Source organism: Trachurus trachurus, assembly GCF_905171665.1.
Source record: "Trachurus trachurus genome assembly, chromosome: 1".
Lineage (NCBI taxonomy): Eukaryota > Metazoa > Chordata > Actinopteri > Carangiformes > Carangidae > Trachurus > Trachurus trachurus.
In genome coordinates, this window is record NC_139891.1 from 33083557 (window position 1) to 33103720 (window position 20164).

Consider the following 20164-nt stretch of genomic DNA (forward strand, 5'->3'; position numbering starts at 1 on the left):
TCGGCCTGCTGGTCTGGAGGTCTGGAGGTCCGGAGGGGGCCTCGGCTGCGGCTCCAGCCCGGATTCGAGCCGAGGTCAGCGGGTTCACGGACTCAGTCCTCCCGGTGTCCTTAAAGACGGGTCGCGTGACCCCGCCCCTCTGACGACCGCCGTGTCGTAGAAACAAACCATATCCGTTTTCACTGCGCTTCGACCCCGGTCAATTTATCCACCGTGAACCACCGACCAACCGGAAATATGGTAGTTTGATTTTCACAATAAAAGCTGGCTAATATATATATTTTTTTGGTTGGAGAGAAAACATCTGTTGACCATGTATTTTGTACCAGGGAACATCTATGTATGGGACAACGGATGGAAATTTGCCTGTGGCTACAATCTGGCTTGTTTACGATTTTATGTTTCGTTCATGAACTTGCACTGTCCCACCTCAAATGAATTGAATTGAATTGAATTGAATTGAATTGAATTGAATTGAATTGAATTGAATGAATTTTATTTTTTATTTTCCTTCAATCTGTGTAGCCTACCTACCAATCAAAAACTTATCTGCATGCCCATGCTCAAATTATGTTTAAAGCAGAAGTAAGGTGAATGTTTGTGTTAATATGAGTCTTAAATAGTTATATCTTCTGACAGCAATCACTTAGAGTGTTTGGTCTGAAACACGGGTCTGTCAGTCACTCTGTTCTGCTCTGAGCCGAGGAGAAAACCTTCCTTGTATCCTACAACCTTTATCCAATGAGGAGAGAGAACGGCATAAAGGGGCGGTCCTCTCTGTGTGCAGCCAAGGGATGTGCGTGAATGTGGTGACGTAGGGACGAGGGCGGGGACTGCTAACTCCATCGGCTGACAGGAAGTTAGCCAAAACGACCGGATCGCTTACTTCTGCTTTAAATCTTTGTACCAATTAAAAACTTATCTGCATGCCCATGCTCAAAATAGGTTTAGTCGGACCTATTATAACATTTATAATATCAGTCTGCCTAAAACTTGACCTCATTGTGTGTGATTTTATGTTTTTATTTGTTAGTTTTATTCGTCTAGTTTTGTTTTATTTGATAATTTTAAGGGACAACGAGGAGTTTTGGAAAGCAAAGGGTCACCGGGCACGGTGAAATTCTTGGACCGGCACAAGACGGACGTTTTGCCAAGAATGTTTTCATTAATCAAGAATGACAGTCAGAGTTTCGAAGACGAACTCGCCCAGCATTTCCCATACTAATGATAATAACAAAATAACAACAGAGACAAAACAATATATTTAGCCTATCGAAAATGGACCCATTAACAAGTGTGGGTAACGTAGATTCATCCACATTAATATGATACTTTTTTATAACAAAATACAAACTCCTCGTTGTCCCTTTAATACCGAATGTCCCTGTGACAGACAATAAAGTTTTTTGAATTTGAATTTGAATTATTTTATATTTATGTGATTTTTTAAAATTTGGAGTCTGTAATGCTTTAATTTATGAATTATTTTGTGATTTGTATTTTTTTTTAAAACACTCATAAAGAAAGACTGACTTACTATCTCAGGATGAAAGTGGACCCTGGACTAGTGGCATAAAGGGACTGTGTATAGAGAAAAAAATATGGGTCAAATACTCAGCAGCAGGTTGCCATTTTGGAAACTTGCATTGTTGTACAGTGGATTTTGTTTATGTAAAAAAAAAAAAAAAAAAGTCTTACAAAAAACAGACAAAACAAAACAAAAAAACACACATAACCTTTATATTTTTTCATACTCTCAAAAAAGTCCTAGGCTACCTACTTTTATTTTGAAACCTGTGGAGCGGACCTTCTCCGCGCTAATCTCGCGGGTATTGACTCTCGCTCCACGGGATTATTCGTGAACTTGTGTTCCCCCCTTCTAGAGTCAGTCGGCCGATGAGAGCAGCGACTGTTGTTACAGCTGACACACTTCACTTCACCTCCCAGTTGAACCAGGTCAGTCCTCCACCTTCACACACACACGTACACACACGTATACATGCATCCGCTCACCACCGCGTACATAACAACAATAACAACAACTACAATAAACAACAAACAAACACACAACAACAAAGAGGAGCAAGGAAGGAGAACCGAGAACCGACCGACTCCTTCCTCCGCACTCAGGCCGCTCAAAGTGCTCCGAACCCCGGGGAGCCGCCGGAGAAAGTCTCGGTGTTTGGTTCGGAAGCCCCGTGCAGCGCGTCTAACACGGAGAGGGGAGGGGAGGGGGGAGGAAAGGAGGGAGAGGAAGGGGGGAGAGGGGGATGTGGAGGAGGGGGGGTGTTCAAGCTGGTTAAACTTTATTAATAAAGGAATTGGATTCAGAGGAAGAAGGGGAAGGGAAGAGAAGAGGGGGGTGCTTTTTATTTTATTCTCCCACTCTCTCATCTCCAAAACGGTGGCTCCTTGTGCACCAATGGAGGAGGTGGAGGAGGAGGAGCGGGGGTGTCCAACAGTCCTACAACCATCTTCTCTGTCCCGGTTGTCCGCCATAGAGCCCGGCAGCAGCAGCAGCAGCAGCAGCAGCAGCAGCAGCAGCAGCAGCAGCTCCTCCTGTCAGTAGCTGCAACTTCCTGCATGTTGTCTGGAGCAAAAAATTACACTGGATTTGAGCTGTTCTGGAGCTCCGTGCGCGCTGCTGCTGCTCCTCTCCTCCTCCTCCTCCTCCTGCTGCTCCTCCTCCTCCTCTCTGTGCATGGTGGTGGTGGTGGTGCGTAATAATAAAATTATCCGGAGAGAGACAGAGTGAGAGGCCGACATTTTAGCCCCGGTCCGGAGGAGCCTTAACTCCGAGGGGACAGACATCATCATCATCCGTGGACGCGCGGATATAGAGGTAACAAAAACAAACCCACCTCCTCCTCCTCCTGCTCCTTCTGCTCCTTCTCTTGCTCCGTGTGTCTCCGTGAATAAAATAATAAAAGCGCAGTTCGGCGGCTTCAAGTTGAAGAAGTTGCGGACTGATCCGTGAACATGTCGTGGAGGTTTTTAATCGCTCTGCTGCTGTGATACAAGAATATAAAAGGCTGCTACTTTCACCTGGATTTAGGCTACATACAGTAGCACGGCATGGCACGGAACTAGACCCGGATTTATCCAGAGATTAATCCGGAATAGGCTATGAGATGTTTCTTTGTTTTGTTTTGTTTTTATTCTAAAGAGGAAATAGCCTCTGCGACGTGTTTATGTGTTTATAATAACACGTTTCCTTCACGTGTCCACGCGGTTGTTTGACAGGTTGGTTTGGTTTATTTTTACGCACAGTTTTATTTGTACAGTGTAGTTTTGTTTTGTGGTCGTAAACCTTCCTCCTCCCTCCTCCTCCTCCTCCTCCTCTCCCTCCTCCTCCTCCTCCTCCTCGGTCTCACACCGGAGAGGACAACTTGGACGGACACACACATGTAGCAGCACCTGCAGTTGGACAAACAGCAGCCAAACTCACGTCTAGTGGCTCCTTTACTCTTAGTCGGTGGTTTATATTTATATTTATCCCCTTTTCTCCTTGAACTTTAATATTAAACAGAATAAAAAGAAGTCTTAGGAGGAGAAAGAATTAAAAAAAATAATAAAAAATATTTATATATTGGCTATAACCAGAGAGTTTTACGCAGCTGGAGCTGTGAAACGCTGCAGCCGATCACATGCTCACAAATCGGCCGTATTAACAATTAATATTGGACATCCGGTGGCACTGCCAGCTGCGCCCCCTTTTTTTTTTTTATTGTTGTCTGCGCGCGGAGAGAGAGAGAGCAGAGGATCCTGTTGTCTCGTGCTGCTGGAGACTTCGCGGCGGCGCGTGCAGGGCTGCTGCTTCTCTTCTGGTAGGAAAGACCTTGATTATTGTTTATTATAAAGGGAATAAGATGTGAGTATAATAATCTATCTATAGGTTGTGGTGGATGTGTGTGTGTGTGGAGGTATAGAGCCATGCGGGACACACACACACTCACACACACTGCTGCTCGCTGCCACCATGGCACCTTCCTCCTCCTCCTCCTCTTCCTCCTGCCCTGGCTGCGCCGCCGCCGCTGTATCCAGCTGTGCGCCGCCGCCGCCATGCTCCATTAGTTCTGGTTTGGTCGGTGACGGACAGTTGTGTAGTAGTAGTTGTTGTTGTGTAGTTGCTGTTGTGGTGGAGCTTGCACGCGCACCGGATGCACGAGGGGCGGCGGACGGGGCCACTCTCAGTCATGACTCTCCATCGGTAACGGGAAGCGGAGCTCCAAGGACACGAGGAGGAGGAGGAGGAGGAGGAGGAGGAGAGACAGCGGGTTGGGGAGGTCGTCTGTTTTTTATTTTATTTTATTTTATTTTAATATTATTAGGCTATATTGTTATTATTATTATTATTATTTTATTCCCGGAGATTTCTCCAGCCGACCAGATTTATTTTATTCTAATATATTTTTGGAGCTTTAATTTGGTAAATGAGCCTCTCAGACGCCGTCTCTCCCTCCCTCTCTCCCCCCGGTCTCCCCCTCGCTGTTTTCGGCCTCAGTTTCTGCCATCATCCCCTCTTCCTCCTCCTCCTCCTCTCTCTCTCTCTATCTCTCTCTTTCCTTCTCATCCTTTACTCTTTCCTTAATTTACTTTTTTCCCTCCTCGTGTATCCGTGCGTAACCTCCATGCTTCCATCCATCCGTCTGTATAACCGAGCCGTCCTCTGCCTTTATGTTCTTTTCATCTGAAGACAAGAGGCCTCCAGCTGCTCCAGGTTCATTGTCTGGTCAGGGCTGCTCGTGCTGCTCCACATTTGCCTCATCATCATCATCATCATCATCATCATGCTTCACTCAGATCCACATGTTTGTGTGGATGAGTAGAAATGTGCGTTATAGGCTGTAAATCATCTTGTACATAGCCTACTACTACTATAGCGACCCTGTTCTGTTGTGCTCTTATTTTGAAATTTACTGTATATTTCAATGGCTATAGTAAAAAAAAAAAAAAAGAAAGAAAAGTGTGTGGGATTGAGACAGCACGTGGGCTGAGACACACCACAGTGATTCATTCACTTATAGAGTCATGTTACTATACTGAGACCATGCAGAGCCAATCAGTTGATCGACTGATTTATGGATGGATTTAAAGGGATAGTTCACCCAAAATTTGGTTTATTTTTAATTATTATAATCTACTACCACCCAAAATTCAAATTTCACACATTATCTACTCACCCTCATGTCGACTAAGGGCTGGGAGAATTTTCAGAGTCCTCGTCCGCACAGCAGTGTTTCCATATAATGGTTGTGAATGGATACCACTTTTCTTCGTCCAAAAAGACACACCAAAAAACATCCAAATACATCCATACTGCTCGTCTGTAATGTCCCTCTTGTATTGAAGCCCCGACATGAGAAATTGTTCCGAAAAAATTAAATAAGTCTATATTTTAAGCTTGTTTGTAGTGGAAGCTCCCAGTGTCTCAGTTCACTGCTCTTCCTGTGTCTGTGCAAATCTTGCGTGATTTGCACTGACCGGTGGAACAATTTCTCATGTCGGGGCTTCAATACAAGAGGGACATTACAGACGAGCACTATGGAGGTATTTGGATGTTTTTTGGTGTGTCTTTTTGTTACGAAGAAAAGTGGTATCCATTCACAACCATTATATGGACAAATCCGACAGATCCGTTGTGGGGCCACATGTTTGTTTGGATTAGTAGAAATGCGCGTTTCAGTTTCAGTTTAATTTATTTGACAAGGGACAATGTACATTAATAAAACATTGTAAAAAACGAATGTAAATGCACCCGAGTTAGCTAAAAACGCTAGTTTTCATCGCCAGTCCCTCTGCCTGATGATAAAAGGCAACCTTCAAAAAAGAGCAACAATGAGGTAAAATACCAAAGACATAATATTAATAAATATACATTTGTAAGACAATACACACATTTGCGATAGCACCAAAATACCAAAGACACATTCAATTCACATTAATAAATATACATTTGTTAGGCCATAACCCACGTTTGTGGTGGCACAAGGTAGTTAGTGCTCATAATATAATCCGTTCTTAGTGCTGCCATCATAGGGCATCAGCAATACATAGTATTAAGGAACAGGATTCATTAAACGAATCACTATAACTATCTGGTTACTACATATAGGAAGATACATGACAGAATACTCAATGCCTATACCACATACTATATGCAGTAACTATCTGGTCAACACATGCGCGTTATAGGCCGTAGCCTACTACTATAGCAACCCTGTTGTGCTTTTATTTTGAAATTTACTGTATATTTCAATGGCTATAGTAAAAAAAAAATGTAAAAAAGTGTGTGGGATAGAGACACAGTGATTCATTCACTTATAGAGACATGTTACTACCAGAGCCAATCAGTTGATCGACTGATTTATTGATGGATTTAAAATAAAAGATAAAAAATATAAATGTATTTACTATAATAATTAACAGCTGATAAAACTTCACATGTCCTCACCTCAGTGTCTCAGCTGGGAGCTTCTCCTTGTCTCATGTGACAGTAAACATGAGCACTTTTGTTTTGCAGACGTCAATAGCACCTGAGGGAGTTCAGATTTACAGCTCAGTGTGTGTGTGTGTGTGTGTGTGTGTGTGTGTGTGTGTGTGTGTGTGTGTGTGTGTGTGTGTGTGTGTAGTCGGAGGTCATTTGAATATTATAGTATAGTGTTACATAACGCACACAGAGGTCATAATTCACTTTGCATCCTCTGTGTTTAGTGTTTAGTATCATCACTCAGTTGTCAGCAGCGACACACGGCTGCAAATCTTGAACTGTTGCACGTCTGAGAAGATGTGTGTGCGTGTGTGTGTCTGTGTGTGTGTGCATGCTTGTGTGTGTGTGTAAATGCACAGGCGGCTGCCGCTACATGAACCATAATCTCAGCACACTGTGAGTGTTAGTGTACATGTTTGCTTTGCCACTTATGTATTTGGTGGAGTAGTTACATAAGCAGCAGCAGCAGCAGCAGCAGTGGTTGTGTTGCTGTGTGTTATTGTGTTATTGTGTTGTTGTGTTGTGTTGCTGTGTTGCTGTGTGTTGTTGTGTTGCAGCTCAACGTAAAGCCGCTGGTTATTGTCTGTTATTGACCCTCGGACGGTTTGAGATGAAGCAATTTCCTTTTTGTTTTCCTTCGCCGTCGCCTTATAGTGAACCCTTACTCTCTCTCAGTGTGTGTGTGTGTGTGTGTCTGTGTGTGTGTGTGTGTTTATGAGCACAGAGACCTTTGGACAGCAGCCTTATGTTGAACCAACACACGATATAAATGGCTGCAGCCACGGTTGCTATAATCTCACCTGTACTTCTCCTATAGGAACAAATACAAACAGGAATCCACTGGTTTCACTGTGTAAATAGTGTTTGTTTCTCTTTCTCCTTCTCTTTTTTTATATAAAACAGTGATACAATGGAAGTCGCTGTGGTTTCACGTGTTTAAAACTAGAGAAGTGACACCTGAGCAGGTTTTTTTTTTTACCTCCTGTGTAAACTCACGATAAAGAAGTTGAATCCTTTTCTTTGTGTGAGTTCGTTATCTAGCCTTTTAAAAAGAAGAAAAAAGAAAAAGAAAAGAAAAGACGCTGTATGTGGCTGATAAGTGTTTGTATACACAGTTAGATGTCGGTAGCTGCCTCGCTGCCGGTTGCCAAATACCAGTTTTCCATGTGGCGTGCCAAGGCAGTGTCATAACCGCTCAGCAAATCCTCATTTCCTGGTTCTCGTGTGGCCGAGGTCAGTCCACAGAGAGCGCTTTGTGACAGGGTCAGTGTGAGCTGGGTCCTCCTGCTTTTTTCCACAGGTACTAAAACAGTAGGTCTGCATTGTTCCCGCAGTCTGTGTGTGTCTGTGTTATGTGTGTGTGTGTGTGTGTTGGTGTTGCTCGGTGTTTCATCATGCCTCGGTCTGATCAGCAGTTTGCACTGTGGCCTCCTCTCCTCCTCCTCCTCCTCTTCTCCTTCTACGTCGTCTTCGTCTTCCTCTTTAAACGCAAAATTAGATTTTTTATTATTTTTTTTTAGCTTCTTCTCCGCAGTCGCTGCCATTGGTCGGGTTTAACCGTAGTGGGCGGAGTCACAAAAAAAGAAAAAGGAGCAGTTATGTTATGTTATGTTATGCTAGAAAAGAGGACGAGTTACAGTAGCTAGGTTAAAAGGAAAAGGTCGGCCATGTTCTGTTTCGTTCCTTGTTGTCAACAAATCCAAAACAAAGAGTTGTGAGAGCAGCTGAAGTGTGACACAGCTCCGTCGTTCAGAAACAATTAAAACCACATCAGTGAGTCACATTCTTGCACACACACTCATATTGTAGTTTCACTTTGACTCTCTCAAACACACACACACACACATACCACCCGGCTGCTGCTAGAAGAAGTAGTGCTCACTGGAGCGATCGAATGTGTTTTAACCCATGACTGAAAATATTCCTAAACAAATCCTCGGTTTACTTTCGCTTTGAGTTACGTACTACGCCTAAAAAACCACAGTGACCAAATGTTACACAGAATATCACTGAGCTGTTGAGAGTGATGTCACCGTTTCCTGTTTTCAAAAGCAGCGAACCACCGACTGTTCACAGAAGATCAGACATCGCACTAAATCAGGTCACTGGTTTTTATTGTGGTGGCAGCTGGGTGGACACAAAAACCATTAGTAGTAATTTGATCTGAGACCTACTTTGATTTTAATTATGTTTTCACAGCTCATTCATGGTTAAAAAAAAAACAACAACAACTAGATAGATAGATAGATAGATAGATAGATAGATAGATAGATAGATAGATAGATAGATAGATAGATAGATAGATAGATAGATAGATACTTTATTGATCCCAAGCTGGGAAATTACAGAACTAGTCACCTGCTTTAAAATAATGGCTGCTAGGTTTAAAAAAAAGATGGATGTAGTCAGCCATCTTGGCAGCGCCTGACTCCGCCCACATTCTGGCTACTCCAAAAATGGGCGGGGCAACATCTGTCAACTCAAAGCAGCCACTTTAAAGCTTTGATATAATAGTGTTAACAGGGTTATATGAAAAGTAGTCAGAGCTGGAGGAAGTTCGCTGCTGCGATTAGCCTCTCATTGGCTGGAACGAGCCACCTGGCGGAAGTCCTGCTTTCCTGTTGCAGCTTTCACAGTCCCCTCGCGGAAAGGAAACAGCAACAGGAACCACGGATATTTCAATATGACTGTAAAGATATTCAAAGAGTGTGTTTACGCCATTTGCTAGGATGTTCTGGCTTGTTTACTGACCGGCTATGACTAAAGTTTTATCTATCAAGCTTGGCCCATCGTCTTCAGTGAGCTAGCGAGGCTAACGCCTATCCCCCGGCAATATTTTGCAACGCACCATTGCTGTGGCTACGCCCACAACGATTGTGACTAGTTGAAAGAAATCCAAACAGCCGGGGTGTTTTTTTCCTCCAATCTCAGAATTAGAGTCGGTTCAGCCAGACCTTTCTTCTCTGGAGAAAGGTCTGGTGAGCGAGACTCTCTTTTCTTTGGCTTTGTGTTTTTTATCTTTAGTATTTTTACCTTTTTAGTATGTTTTATGGTTTTATTTTACTGTACAGCACTTGCGTTTATTTAAATTGTGCTTTATAAATAAATGGATTGGTTTGGATATATGAAAGACCAAAACATGTTTATTTCGCATGAGTCTACGTGGACTCACTCTAGTGGCTGTTTGAGGAACTGCAACTTCTGGTGTTTTTTTTGGTGTTAGCTTCTTTTTCTGGCTGTGGTAGTTGGTGCTTTGTAAGAATCAACTGTATTTTACAGTTTTTATGAGTTTTATTGACTAGAATAGAATAGATTAATGAGCCTTAAAGGTCCAGTGTGTGTTTTTTGTGGCTAAAAAACTGGATTTTGAGTGTTCAGATTCTAGATTCTAGATTGCAGCGCTCACTCACTAGCTCGCGCTCACCCCTCCCGTCAGCAAAGTGACGGTGGCCTCCGAGGACAAAAAAACTTGAGGTGAAGATCTAAACCATTTCAGGATATGTCTGCTGTGAAACTCTTGATTCGTGCTCTCTGGCTGGCTGGATTTTCCGTTCGGGCTGCCGTACAAACATGGCGATGCAAGATGGCAACACTCTCTAAAGCAAGACCCTTGCTGTATACTGTATATTTTTTATTTAACCTTTATTTAACCAGAAATTGAGATTCGGAATCTCTTTTGCAAGGGGGTCCTGGCCAAGAGAGCAGCACAGTAATATAAAAGAGTAATTATAAGGCTACAAAAAACAACACAAAACTTCATTTAATAGTGATTATACACTTATAGTAGTATATTCAGATTTTTCCAATAAACCTTGACAATTATTACACACTGGACCTTTAAAAACTGAACAGCTCAGTGGATCTAACTCGCTGCGTTAGATGTAAGGAAGCTAATGTTTAACCTTGTGGAAATAAACATCCTCCTGCTGCTTTACTAAACGAGACAAATGCTTTTTATTCTCCTCATGATGAGTTTCAGCCGAAGCTCTGAGAAATATTTAACTTTGAGCTCTAATCTGTTTTTATCTCCTGTCTAAACTCTTCTCCTCCTCCTCCCCCTTACTCTGCAGCCTCATCTTCGCTCTGTTTTTTCATTTCCTCCTCGGCGGTTGGTTGAGCAGTTTTTTAAACAAATGAGTATCTTTTAGAATAGATGAAGCTTTGTGATGGTAAAAAACAACATCACACGTCGAGCCAGCTGTTAAATACCCACATCTGACTGATTTTCTTTCACAAACGCTGCAGGAACGTGTAGTAAAAAGAAGAAAAAAAAGGAAAAAAAAACACACAACGTTGGCAGGCTTTTCTCTTCAGGAAGTGATGTGTCCTACATTTCTGTCAGGGCTGTTTTCATGTTGTTGCATGAATGGATGTATTAATAGAAAACCTGGGCCGGTAAATAAATGCAATCATCAGCAAACAAACAGAAGAAAAAGAAAAAAGAAAAAAGAGCTTCGGCTTTATTAATGTTTCTCTTCACAGACGTGACATGTGAGGAAAAACACACGTCTCTCTCACATCACGGTAAACAAACAAAACATAATTATGTCAGTAGCTAATTACCACCGGCGGCGCGGTGAGATGTTTAAGTGCCGACGTCGTGAACTGAACGCACCTCCACCTCTGACTGCTCCGCTGTAATGATGTGTTTACTGTCGTACCGTTTTTATTGCTGTGTCATTCACACCCTGACCTCGGCTGAACTCGTGTCTCACTTCCTCTTCTTCCTCTTCTTTCTCTCTTTCTTCTTGTTGTTGTTTCCTTCCTGCAGGCTGGGAGGCTGAGAGCTGCAGGGCTGCGACATGTGAAAAGAGCTCCACCCCTTGACCCTCACGACTCTCGACCTTAGGTAAGAAACGGCCTTTTCTTCTTATTCTTTCTTCGTAAGCAGCTAAGAATATTTGTCTTATTTCTTGTCAAAATGTCTCATTTCTTGTCAAAACAAATCTAATTATACTTAAAATAAGACTCGTCACCTAAAAATTTACTTGTTTTTAGATCATTTTTACTTGTTTCAAACAAATTTTTATTTTGAAATACCGTAAGTAGGAAAATCTGCCAGTGAAAGCAGGTTTTTTGTGCTCGTAATAAGAAAGAAAAACTTGCTTTCACTGGCAGATTTTCCTACTTATTTCAAGTGAAAATTAGTTTGAAACAAGTGAAAATGATCTAAAAACAAGTTCATTTTTAGGTGATGAGTCTTATTTTAAGTATAATGAGATTAGTTTTGACAAGAAATGAGACATTTTGACTAGAAATAAGACAAATATTCTTGGAAAGATTTTGAGTTTTTGCAGTGCTCTCCTCCTCGTTTCATGCCGATCTTCATATCTGAACCTGAGTTTTGTTTTTTCTCTGCAGCAGAACTCGCTTGAACTGACGCTGTGACTGCGACCTGACACCCCCCTGCCTCGGGCATGCCTCAGGTAAAGAAGGAACGTTGAGACGCAACAGCTGCATGAGAACAGCTGGATTTATGTCTAACTCTGTGTGTCTCTGTGTGTGTGTTTGTGTGTCTCTCTTCCTCTCTCTCTGTCTCAGCCGGGTATGAACGGGATGGAGCCTGCGTTTGGCGAGGCCTACGGGGGACACAGGGGGCTGCTGAGCCCCTACCCTCTGGCCATGTCGCCACAAGGGGGCAGGACCGAGTACGACCAGGTGAGAGTCACGTGACCCCTTGAACGCAGTCACTGTAACATGTGAAGCTTTTAAAGAAGATTTTTCTGTAAAACGAGATGTCGTCTTTGGATTTCACCGGACTAGAGCTGAAGAGTCATTGAAAATTAGATCAAAGGGATAGTTCAACATTTTGGCAAATTGGCCCATTGCCATATAATCCCTATAGTGTTAGCAGTAGGTTTGTTACCTATAATTGTAGGTAGCCGTGAGCTGCTCAGAGCTACGCTACGGAGGCTAATGGGATTTCTTGGTTTCCCTCATCAAACTCATCAAATACACAATCCAACAACTCCAAAAACGCTCTGGTGGACAAGTTGTGACCTGCATATTCACCACGCTATGAGATAATAACACAACGTTACCAGACAGAGTTGTTTTAGAGGTTAATTCATGCAAAACCGCTGATTTGCGTTGACTTCAGGGACAGTTTTTCATCAAGCAGTCTCTGTATTTACCTCTAAAACAACTCTGTCTGGTAACGTTGTGTTATTATCTCATAGCGTGGTGAATGTGCAGGTCATAATTTGTCCACCAGAGCGTTGTGGAGTTGTTGGATTGTGTATTTGATGAGTTTTATGAGGGAAACCAAGAAATCCCATTAGCCTCCGTAGCGTAGCTCTGAGCAGCTCACGGCTCTGCTCCGCCGTTCTAAAATAGCTTGCACCGACAAATAAAGGTAACAAACCTACTGCTATGACTATAGGGATTATGGCAATGGGCCAATTTGCCAAAATATTGAACTATCCCTTTAATGTGTCACATAAATCGTAACGTGCATAAAGCACAAGGCCCTAGAAGCATCTGCTCCACTAAAATTAGACATAAACAAACTCTAACATTCGTTACATAAACGCCACATCACCAGATGTTCATTGAGGTTAGTCTAATTGTTGAAAACGCTCTTTTTTTTGTGTCGTTTTCACATTTCAAGTTTGTTTTTCACAGGACGTGAAGTGTTATAATAAGTGTTCAAAGTTTATCATGAAAAAAATGTGGCTAAAAAAATGGATTTTGATGCTCACAGTGTTTGAAAATCCCTGAAAAACATCTGGAGTAATGTATCTCAGCAGCGTTTATTTTTAGCTTGTAGCTTTCAGATCAGTGTGAGATGATTTTTAAAAGATGTTTTACTCTGTGCTTCTGTGTGTTTCAGTGTGTGTATGTGACCCTGAAACTAAAGCAGAGAAATAAAAATCATTAAATGTTGCTTCAACACAACCTGACCTCAGAGTTTTAGTCTTTATAAACATTGTATAATTGAAAAGTCAGTGATGTTCGTTAACTTAAAGATAATTAAATTAAAGATTAATCGTTTATTTTCGACACATGTTTAATTTTGTGTCCCCCTTTCAGAGCGTGCTCCTCATGCTGGGCTCACCGGCATCGCCGCGGAAACGGCCCTTCGAGCTGCTGAGCGACCTGGTGGACGACGGCGGCTTCGGCGAGGACCTGCACCCGGAGCGCTGGGACGTGTCGGCGCTGGACGAGATGGCGCGCTACACCAAGCTGGGCCTCGGCGTCGGCGGCGAGCTGCTGGCCTGCTGCTCCGAGGAGGCGGTGCTGATGGGGCGCTGGGGGAGGAGCCGGGAGGAGGAGGAGGAGGAGGAGGAGAAGGAGAAGGAGGAGGAGGTGAGGGAAGAGGAAGAGGAGGAGGGGAGGAGGAGGAGGAGGAGGAACCGACACGTTGCAGCACCTCCTCTTCCCGCCGTCGTCGTCCAGGAAGTCCAGACCGCCGTTGTTGCTGCAGGGAGGGAGGATGGGCGCACATCTGTTGCCACGACAACGCAGAGGGAGTTATGCGTGGCAGGAGGAGGAGGACAGGAGGTGGGGGTGTCGAGGGAGCGCACGGTGGAGGTGTACCAGGTGGCGCAGCAGCAGGAGCAGCAGGAGGAGGAGGAGGAGGAAGAGGCGGCGGCGGGTTTGGCGCTGGAGCTCTGCAGCGAGGAGCACAACTACTCCCTGAGCCAGGGGGGGGAGGGGGAGGAGGCACGAGGGGGAGGAGGAGGAGGAGGAGGAGGAGGGGAGGCGCAGCAGCTGGAGGAGGAGGAAGAGGAGGAGGAGGAGGAGGAGGAGGAGAAGAGGAGGAGCAGCAGCCAGGTTAAGGCCAAGCTGTACCTAGAGGAGGAGGAGGAGGAAGAGGAGGAGGAGCAGCAGGAAGAGGAAGAGGAGGAGGAGGGAGAAGAAGGAGAGGAGGACGACGAAGAGGAGGAGGAGGAGGAGGAGGAGGAAGGAGAGGAGGGGACGGAGGAGACGGCGGTGGAGGCCGAAGCGTCGAGCTCCTCTGAGAGCGAGTGTGGTGAGTGTGTCTTTACCTCTGTGTGTGTGTGTGTGCCTCGTCACGGCGGCCATTTTGGTTCTTTTAAATGACCAAAAGGTACAGATTTGATTAAAACACGTTAGTTTGTTTACGTCCTTACAGATAAATAACTAATCAATGAATAAATTGAAAATGAATAAATTTGAAAAAAAAAATCATGTAGAGATGATGATTTCTGTTTGTTTCTTAGTTTTTGCAAACTTTTCTCCTTTACATATGGAGCCCAGAGGTACGGTGGCCCTTAGGGGTCAACTCACTGCATGTTAAAGGTGCTATAGCTACAACTTTTTCATCAAAACGATTAATTTTTCAAAAAGAATATACATCCACAGAAAGTCTGGAGGGGTGCAGAATAAAAGTATTAATTTTACAGATTTTTAGTAGTATAGTAGTAGTATAGTATATAAATAATTGTTTTATGAATTTTGACGGGTCCAAAATAGCCTATATAAATATTTACATCTGGTTACGTTGGCAACGTCGGCATGAAATGATCTCTGCGCCAACAGCATTAGGACGTTGATGTAACGTGAGGCGAAGCTCAGGGGCCAGATCGTGATAGCTCTGTAGAGAAATGGCATCATGCTAATGCTAATGCTAATGCTAATGCTAACTAACGGTCAGCCGGTACTGTAACGTTTTTCGGTGCAGGTGTGATGCTGCGAGTTTGTCGGGTTCATCTGCAGGTGAGTTAGTGTGATATGATTCAGATGTGTTTCCAGTCGGCTGTCAACACCGGAGCTGCTGCTCGTTAAATACGGTTAGCGTTAGCTTAGCTTTAGCTACTAGCCGCTCCCTATAGAGTGCCGAAGCGGAAGCAGGAAGTAACGTCACCATGGGACCGTCGGCTCAGTTTCGAGGTGGCGTCTGTAGAAAAGTCACCGCGGTAACGCAGTGAGGAGGAATGGAGCGTTACACTGATGCTGCATTCACCTGCAGTCGGGCAGACGGCCGTTGCTAACAAACCAGATTTTAGTCATTTTAGTCACAGAAGTCGAGAGAAAGCCGGTAAAACAGTACGACATCGCCATGACAACATATTGTCACGTGTATCGTTTGTTTGTTTTGCCTCGTGCTGACGGACCACTTGTTTACATAGAGGCTTGTTTATGCCGTTACGTGCAGCGGCTGTCGTCCGTCTGCCGTCTGCCCAATTTAACGTGAATGCAGCATGAAAAATACGATTTTGTTGCTTGCGATATACAACCACAACGCTAGATGGGAGTAATTCCTACACAATGTACCTTTAACACAACGATTTAAAGTGTGTCCAAGCAAGTTTCCGTCAGTACGATGAATAGTAACAAACAGTAATGTTGTGACAGTTTTTACAAATTACCCTTGATGCATTGCGTACGTTCAGTGATGGGGCTGTTCAATAATATTATGTATTATTCTTCTATATTTAATATATCATGAAAAGCTACCGATGGAAATTAGCTCGGACACACTTTATGGGAGTAATTCCTACACAATGTACCTTTAATGTTTTTTTTCTCCAGACGTTAAAGGGACAACGAGGAGTTTCTATTCGGTTATAAAAAAGTCTCACGTTAATGTGGATGAATCTCCGCTACCCACACTTGTTAATGGGCCCATTTTCGATAAATATATCGTTTTGTCTCTATCGTTATCTTGTTATTATTAGTGGTGGTGGAAATGCTGGTCGAGCCGACCAGCGTTTCCTTCGTGGCGAGTTATGAGAATAACGCCGCAGAATCGCCGTTTATGGTCGGAACTACGGTGGTATGTGAACCTCTTTGAACCTCTGACTTTAATTTTTGATGAATGAAAACATGAGTCTGTCTTGCGCCGGTCAAAGAATTTCACGGTGCGCGCGGAGGCTCATAAATGTAGTGAGAAAACGCTTCGCTTTTCCAAAACTCCTCGTTGTCCCTTTAAGAAAAGTCTTGGATCAAAACAAACCAACAGAAGCAGCTGAAAAATTACTTTATAGTTCTGGTTTATACGACTTATTGTCCATTCGGTGATCGTGTAACATGAGGTTCAACTCGTCTAGTGTTTCATATTTTACACAACAAAGGAAGAAGTGATAAATAAAACATCATAAATACAAATCACACAGAACAAAGTGAAGAGAAGAAACCGGAGCGACGTTTTTATTATTTTGCTTCTGTTTTATTCACCAAGAGAAGAACAAACTGTTTCCTCCGGTCAAACGTCAACACGGTGACCTCACACACACACACACACACACACACACACACACACACACACACACACACACACACACACACACACACACACACACACGTTCAGATTAGCATCTTTTCCCAGACTCCTGTCTGATCGTTCGCCCGCTGGATAAACACGACTCCGCCGGCGTCTTTGGTCGAGACTTTAACTGTCGCAAGACGCCATTGTTGTGGTGTGTGTGTGTGTGTGTGTGTGTGTGTGTGTGTGTGTGTGTGTGTGTGTGTGTGTGTTTGACCAGTCGAGCTTTTCTTACCAGTCGCCCCTGGTGACGGTGATGGATGTAGAAGTTGGTGTGTGTCCGTGTGTGTTGTTTGTGCAGACAATGGCGCTATCTGCAGACCGGGCCAGACGACATGATGTTACATAAGCTGTGTGTGTGTGTGTGTGTGTGTGTGTGTGTGTGTGTGTGTGTGTGTGTGTGTGTGTGTGTGTGTGTGTGTGTGTGTGTTTCTGTGTGTGTGTGTGTGTGTGTGTGTGTGTGTGTGTGTGTGTGTGTGTGTGTGTGTGTGTGTGTGTGTGTGTACAGTTTAATCCTGCACTGTGGTTTCACCGCAGCAGCAGCACAGACGACGTGAACATTAAAACCCGTCCGTCATGATTAAGCTTCATGTGTCACATTAAAGAGTCGGGACGTTTCCTGCTCTTAAACATCTGTCACCACGACGTCACCGCCTGATCAAACCTATCGATCGATCAGCTGAATGATTAGTTATCAGAAAGAGTATTGATATTAAAACCAAAACATCTGGAGTTCAGATTAAAGATAAATTCTTTAAAAGGATAGTTCACCCAAAATTCAAATTTCACTCATTATCTACTCACCCTCATGTCGACTAAGGGCTGGGAGAAGTTTCAGAGAACAGAGCTCACTTTTCTTCGTCCAAAAAGACACACCAAAACACATCCAAATACCTCCATAGTGCTCGTCTGTAATGTCCCTCTTGTATTGAAGCCCTGACATGAGAAATTGTTCCGAAAAAAATTAAATAAGTCTATATTTTAAGCTTGTTTGTAGCAGAAGCTTCTCGAAGCTCCTCTTCCTGGTCCATCCAATTTGGACGAACCAGGAAGAGGAGCTTCCGCTACAAAACAAGCTTGAAAAATAGACTTATTTAATTTTTTTCGGGACAATTTTCCATTTCGGGGGCTTCAATACAAGACGGTCATTACATACGAGCAGCATGGAGGTATTTGGATGTTTTTTGGTGTGTCTTTTTGTTACGAAGACAGTTGGTATCCATTTGCAACAGTGCTGCACGGAGCCCCTGTAACTCAGAGAAGCCACGGAGGACTCTGAAACTTCTCCCAGCCCTTAGTCCACATGAGGGCGAGTAGATAATGAGTGAAATTTGAATTTTGGGTGAACTATCCCTTTAATTTTCATTGGTAGCTTTTCGTGATATATTAAACATAGATAGCATACTGACGGAAATTTGCTTGGACACACTTTAAATCGTTGTCTTAAAGGTACATTGTGTAGTATCCCTTTAAGTTGTTGGACGTTCAGGTGTTTAGATCTCATCGTCCTTTGCACTGATGAATCTGAGGAAGATAAAATTACCCACAATGCATTTCTGGCTCTACAGATGTTATTAGAGTTTGTTTTTGTTTTGTTAGTTTTTTTATCTCGGAGGCCGATCGGAGCCGCTAAGCAAAGATTGTAACGACTCAGCGGTTCTGTCAGCGAACGAATAAACAGACAGAGAAGATCAGAGAGACAGAAAGTAACATCTGTAAACAGCTGCTGAGGAGGAGGAAGATGAAGATGAAGATAACTCACAGATGAAAGAGAGAAGGGATCTTTAATCATGTTTAAGTTTCTGTCCAAACCAACAGCTGTTTGTTGTTTTATTTATTCAGCATCGGCATCAGCATCTTCTTCTGCTTCAATATTTATTTCCCCCGAAAAACTAAAGCGTGTCCGAGTTAAAGGGATAGTTCACCCAAAATTCTAATTTCACTCATTATCTACTCACCCTCATGTCGACTAAAGGCTGGGAGAAGTTTCAGAGTCCTCCGTGATAATGAGTTGAATTTTGGGTGAACTATCCCTTTAATTTTCATCGGTAGCTTTTCATGATATATCAAACATAGATAGCATACTGACGGAAACTTGCTTGGACACACTTTAAATCGTTGTCTTAAAGGTACATTGTGTAGGAATTACTCCCATCTAGCGTTGCGGTTGTATATCGCAAGCAACTCAATCATTTTTCTTTTTTCATGCTGCATTCACGTGAAATTGGGCAGACGGCAGACGGACGACAGCCGCTGCACGTAACGGCATAAAACAAGCCTCTATGTAAACAAGTGGTCCGTCAGCATGAGGCAAAACAATACACGTGACAATATGTTGTCATGGTGATGTTGTATTGTTTACCTGACCCACGTTTTACCGGCTTTCTCTGGACTTCTGTGACTAAAATGACATCTGGTTTGTTAGCGACGGCCGTCCGCCCGACTGCAGGTGAATGCAGCATCAGTGTAACGCTCCATTCCTCCTCACTGCACCGAGCTTACCCGCTCCATGTAGATATGAATGATATGAACGGCTAATTCAGAGCTGAAAGGAACACTTCAGTTTGTTGATGGGGGGGATTACTGATTAATGAAAAACAGACTGAAGAACTAAATATTCGATTTTCGTGAATAGACAAGAGGAGAAGTTACACAATGTCCCTTAATTGCGGGTATTTGAACTCATTAATCCTGTTACAAGGTTTACATGACTACTTATTCCTCTTCATTGTCATTTGCTAAATCGATACCATTAACAAACACATTAAACGGTTTCCATATCTCTTCGAATATGTCTTGCCTTCCTTTACGTATGTATGTCACTCTCTGCAAAGGAAAGGTTGTCAGCATCTGTTTCACCCAATATGTAGCCTAACACTTGGTCTGCTGATCTTCTTCCAAACATTGCAATGGATCTTTTGTCATGTAAAAGACACATATCTATTATTATTCGTTCACTTTTGTTGTATTTATGACCTTTTTAGGGGTGGGAGAAAAAAATCGATTCACATAAATATCGCAATATCTTTTTTGACAATTTTTAAATCGATTTCTTTTTCCAAAAATCTATTTTTTTTATTTTTTTTTTGGAAACATTGTTAGCCCTTTTTACATACAGAGAGTACAGGTTTTGAAAAGGGTTTAAGTTCACTTTATAATGGAGTATGTTAATTTATAGGCTCCTACAGTATTTGTGTGCAGATAAATGTTAAAAATGCAGACTAAAACTCAAGAGAATCGGCAATATCGTAGAATCGCAATTTAAATCGAATCGCCATCCAAAAAATCGTAGAAGAATCGAATCGGGAGAAAAGCATTATCGTCCCAGCCCTAACCTTTTGGATAAAGACCTAAGACAAAGAACGCATTGGAATGGTTTTCGAAATATTTTTTTCTATTGCTCTTTTAACCTCTTTGCTAAATCATTGTGTTAAAGCAGTTTT

At 43.0% G+C, this 20164-nt stretch overlaps 1 protein-coding gene across 5 annotated transcripts in view; it reads left to right on the plus strand.

The window, feature by feature from the left end:
• The first annotated feature begins 1858 nt into the window (after window positions 1-1858).
• LOC310984974 (uncharacterized protein) overlaps window positions 1859-20164 on the plus strand; it is a 34034-nt gene continuing 15728 nt past the window's right edge. Inside the window, exons 1-5 of one of the 5 annotated variants that reach the window (XM_083970363.1) lie at window positions 1859-1956; window positions 11262-11339; window positions 11852-11916; window positions 12032-12148; window positions 13523-14465. In XM_083970363.1, the coding sequence (XP_083826489.1) occupies window positions 11908-11916; window positions 12032-12148; window positions 13523-14465 (1069 nt within the window). In that variant the 5' untranslated portion in view covers window positions 1859-1956; window positions 11262-11339; window positions 11852-11907. Of the gene's footprint in view, window positions 1957-2720; window positions 2843-3772; window positions 3828-7718; window positions 7802-11261; window positions 11340-11851; window positions 11917-12031; window positions 12149-13522; window positions 14466-20164 lie in introns of those variants that run through there. The other 4 variants (XM_083970364.1, XM_083970367.1, XM_083970366.1 and 1 more) reach the window with 4 other exon arrangements.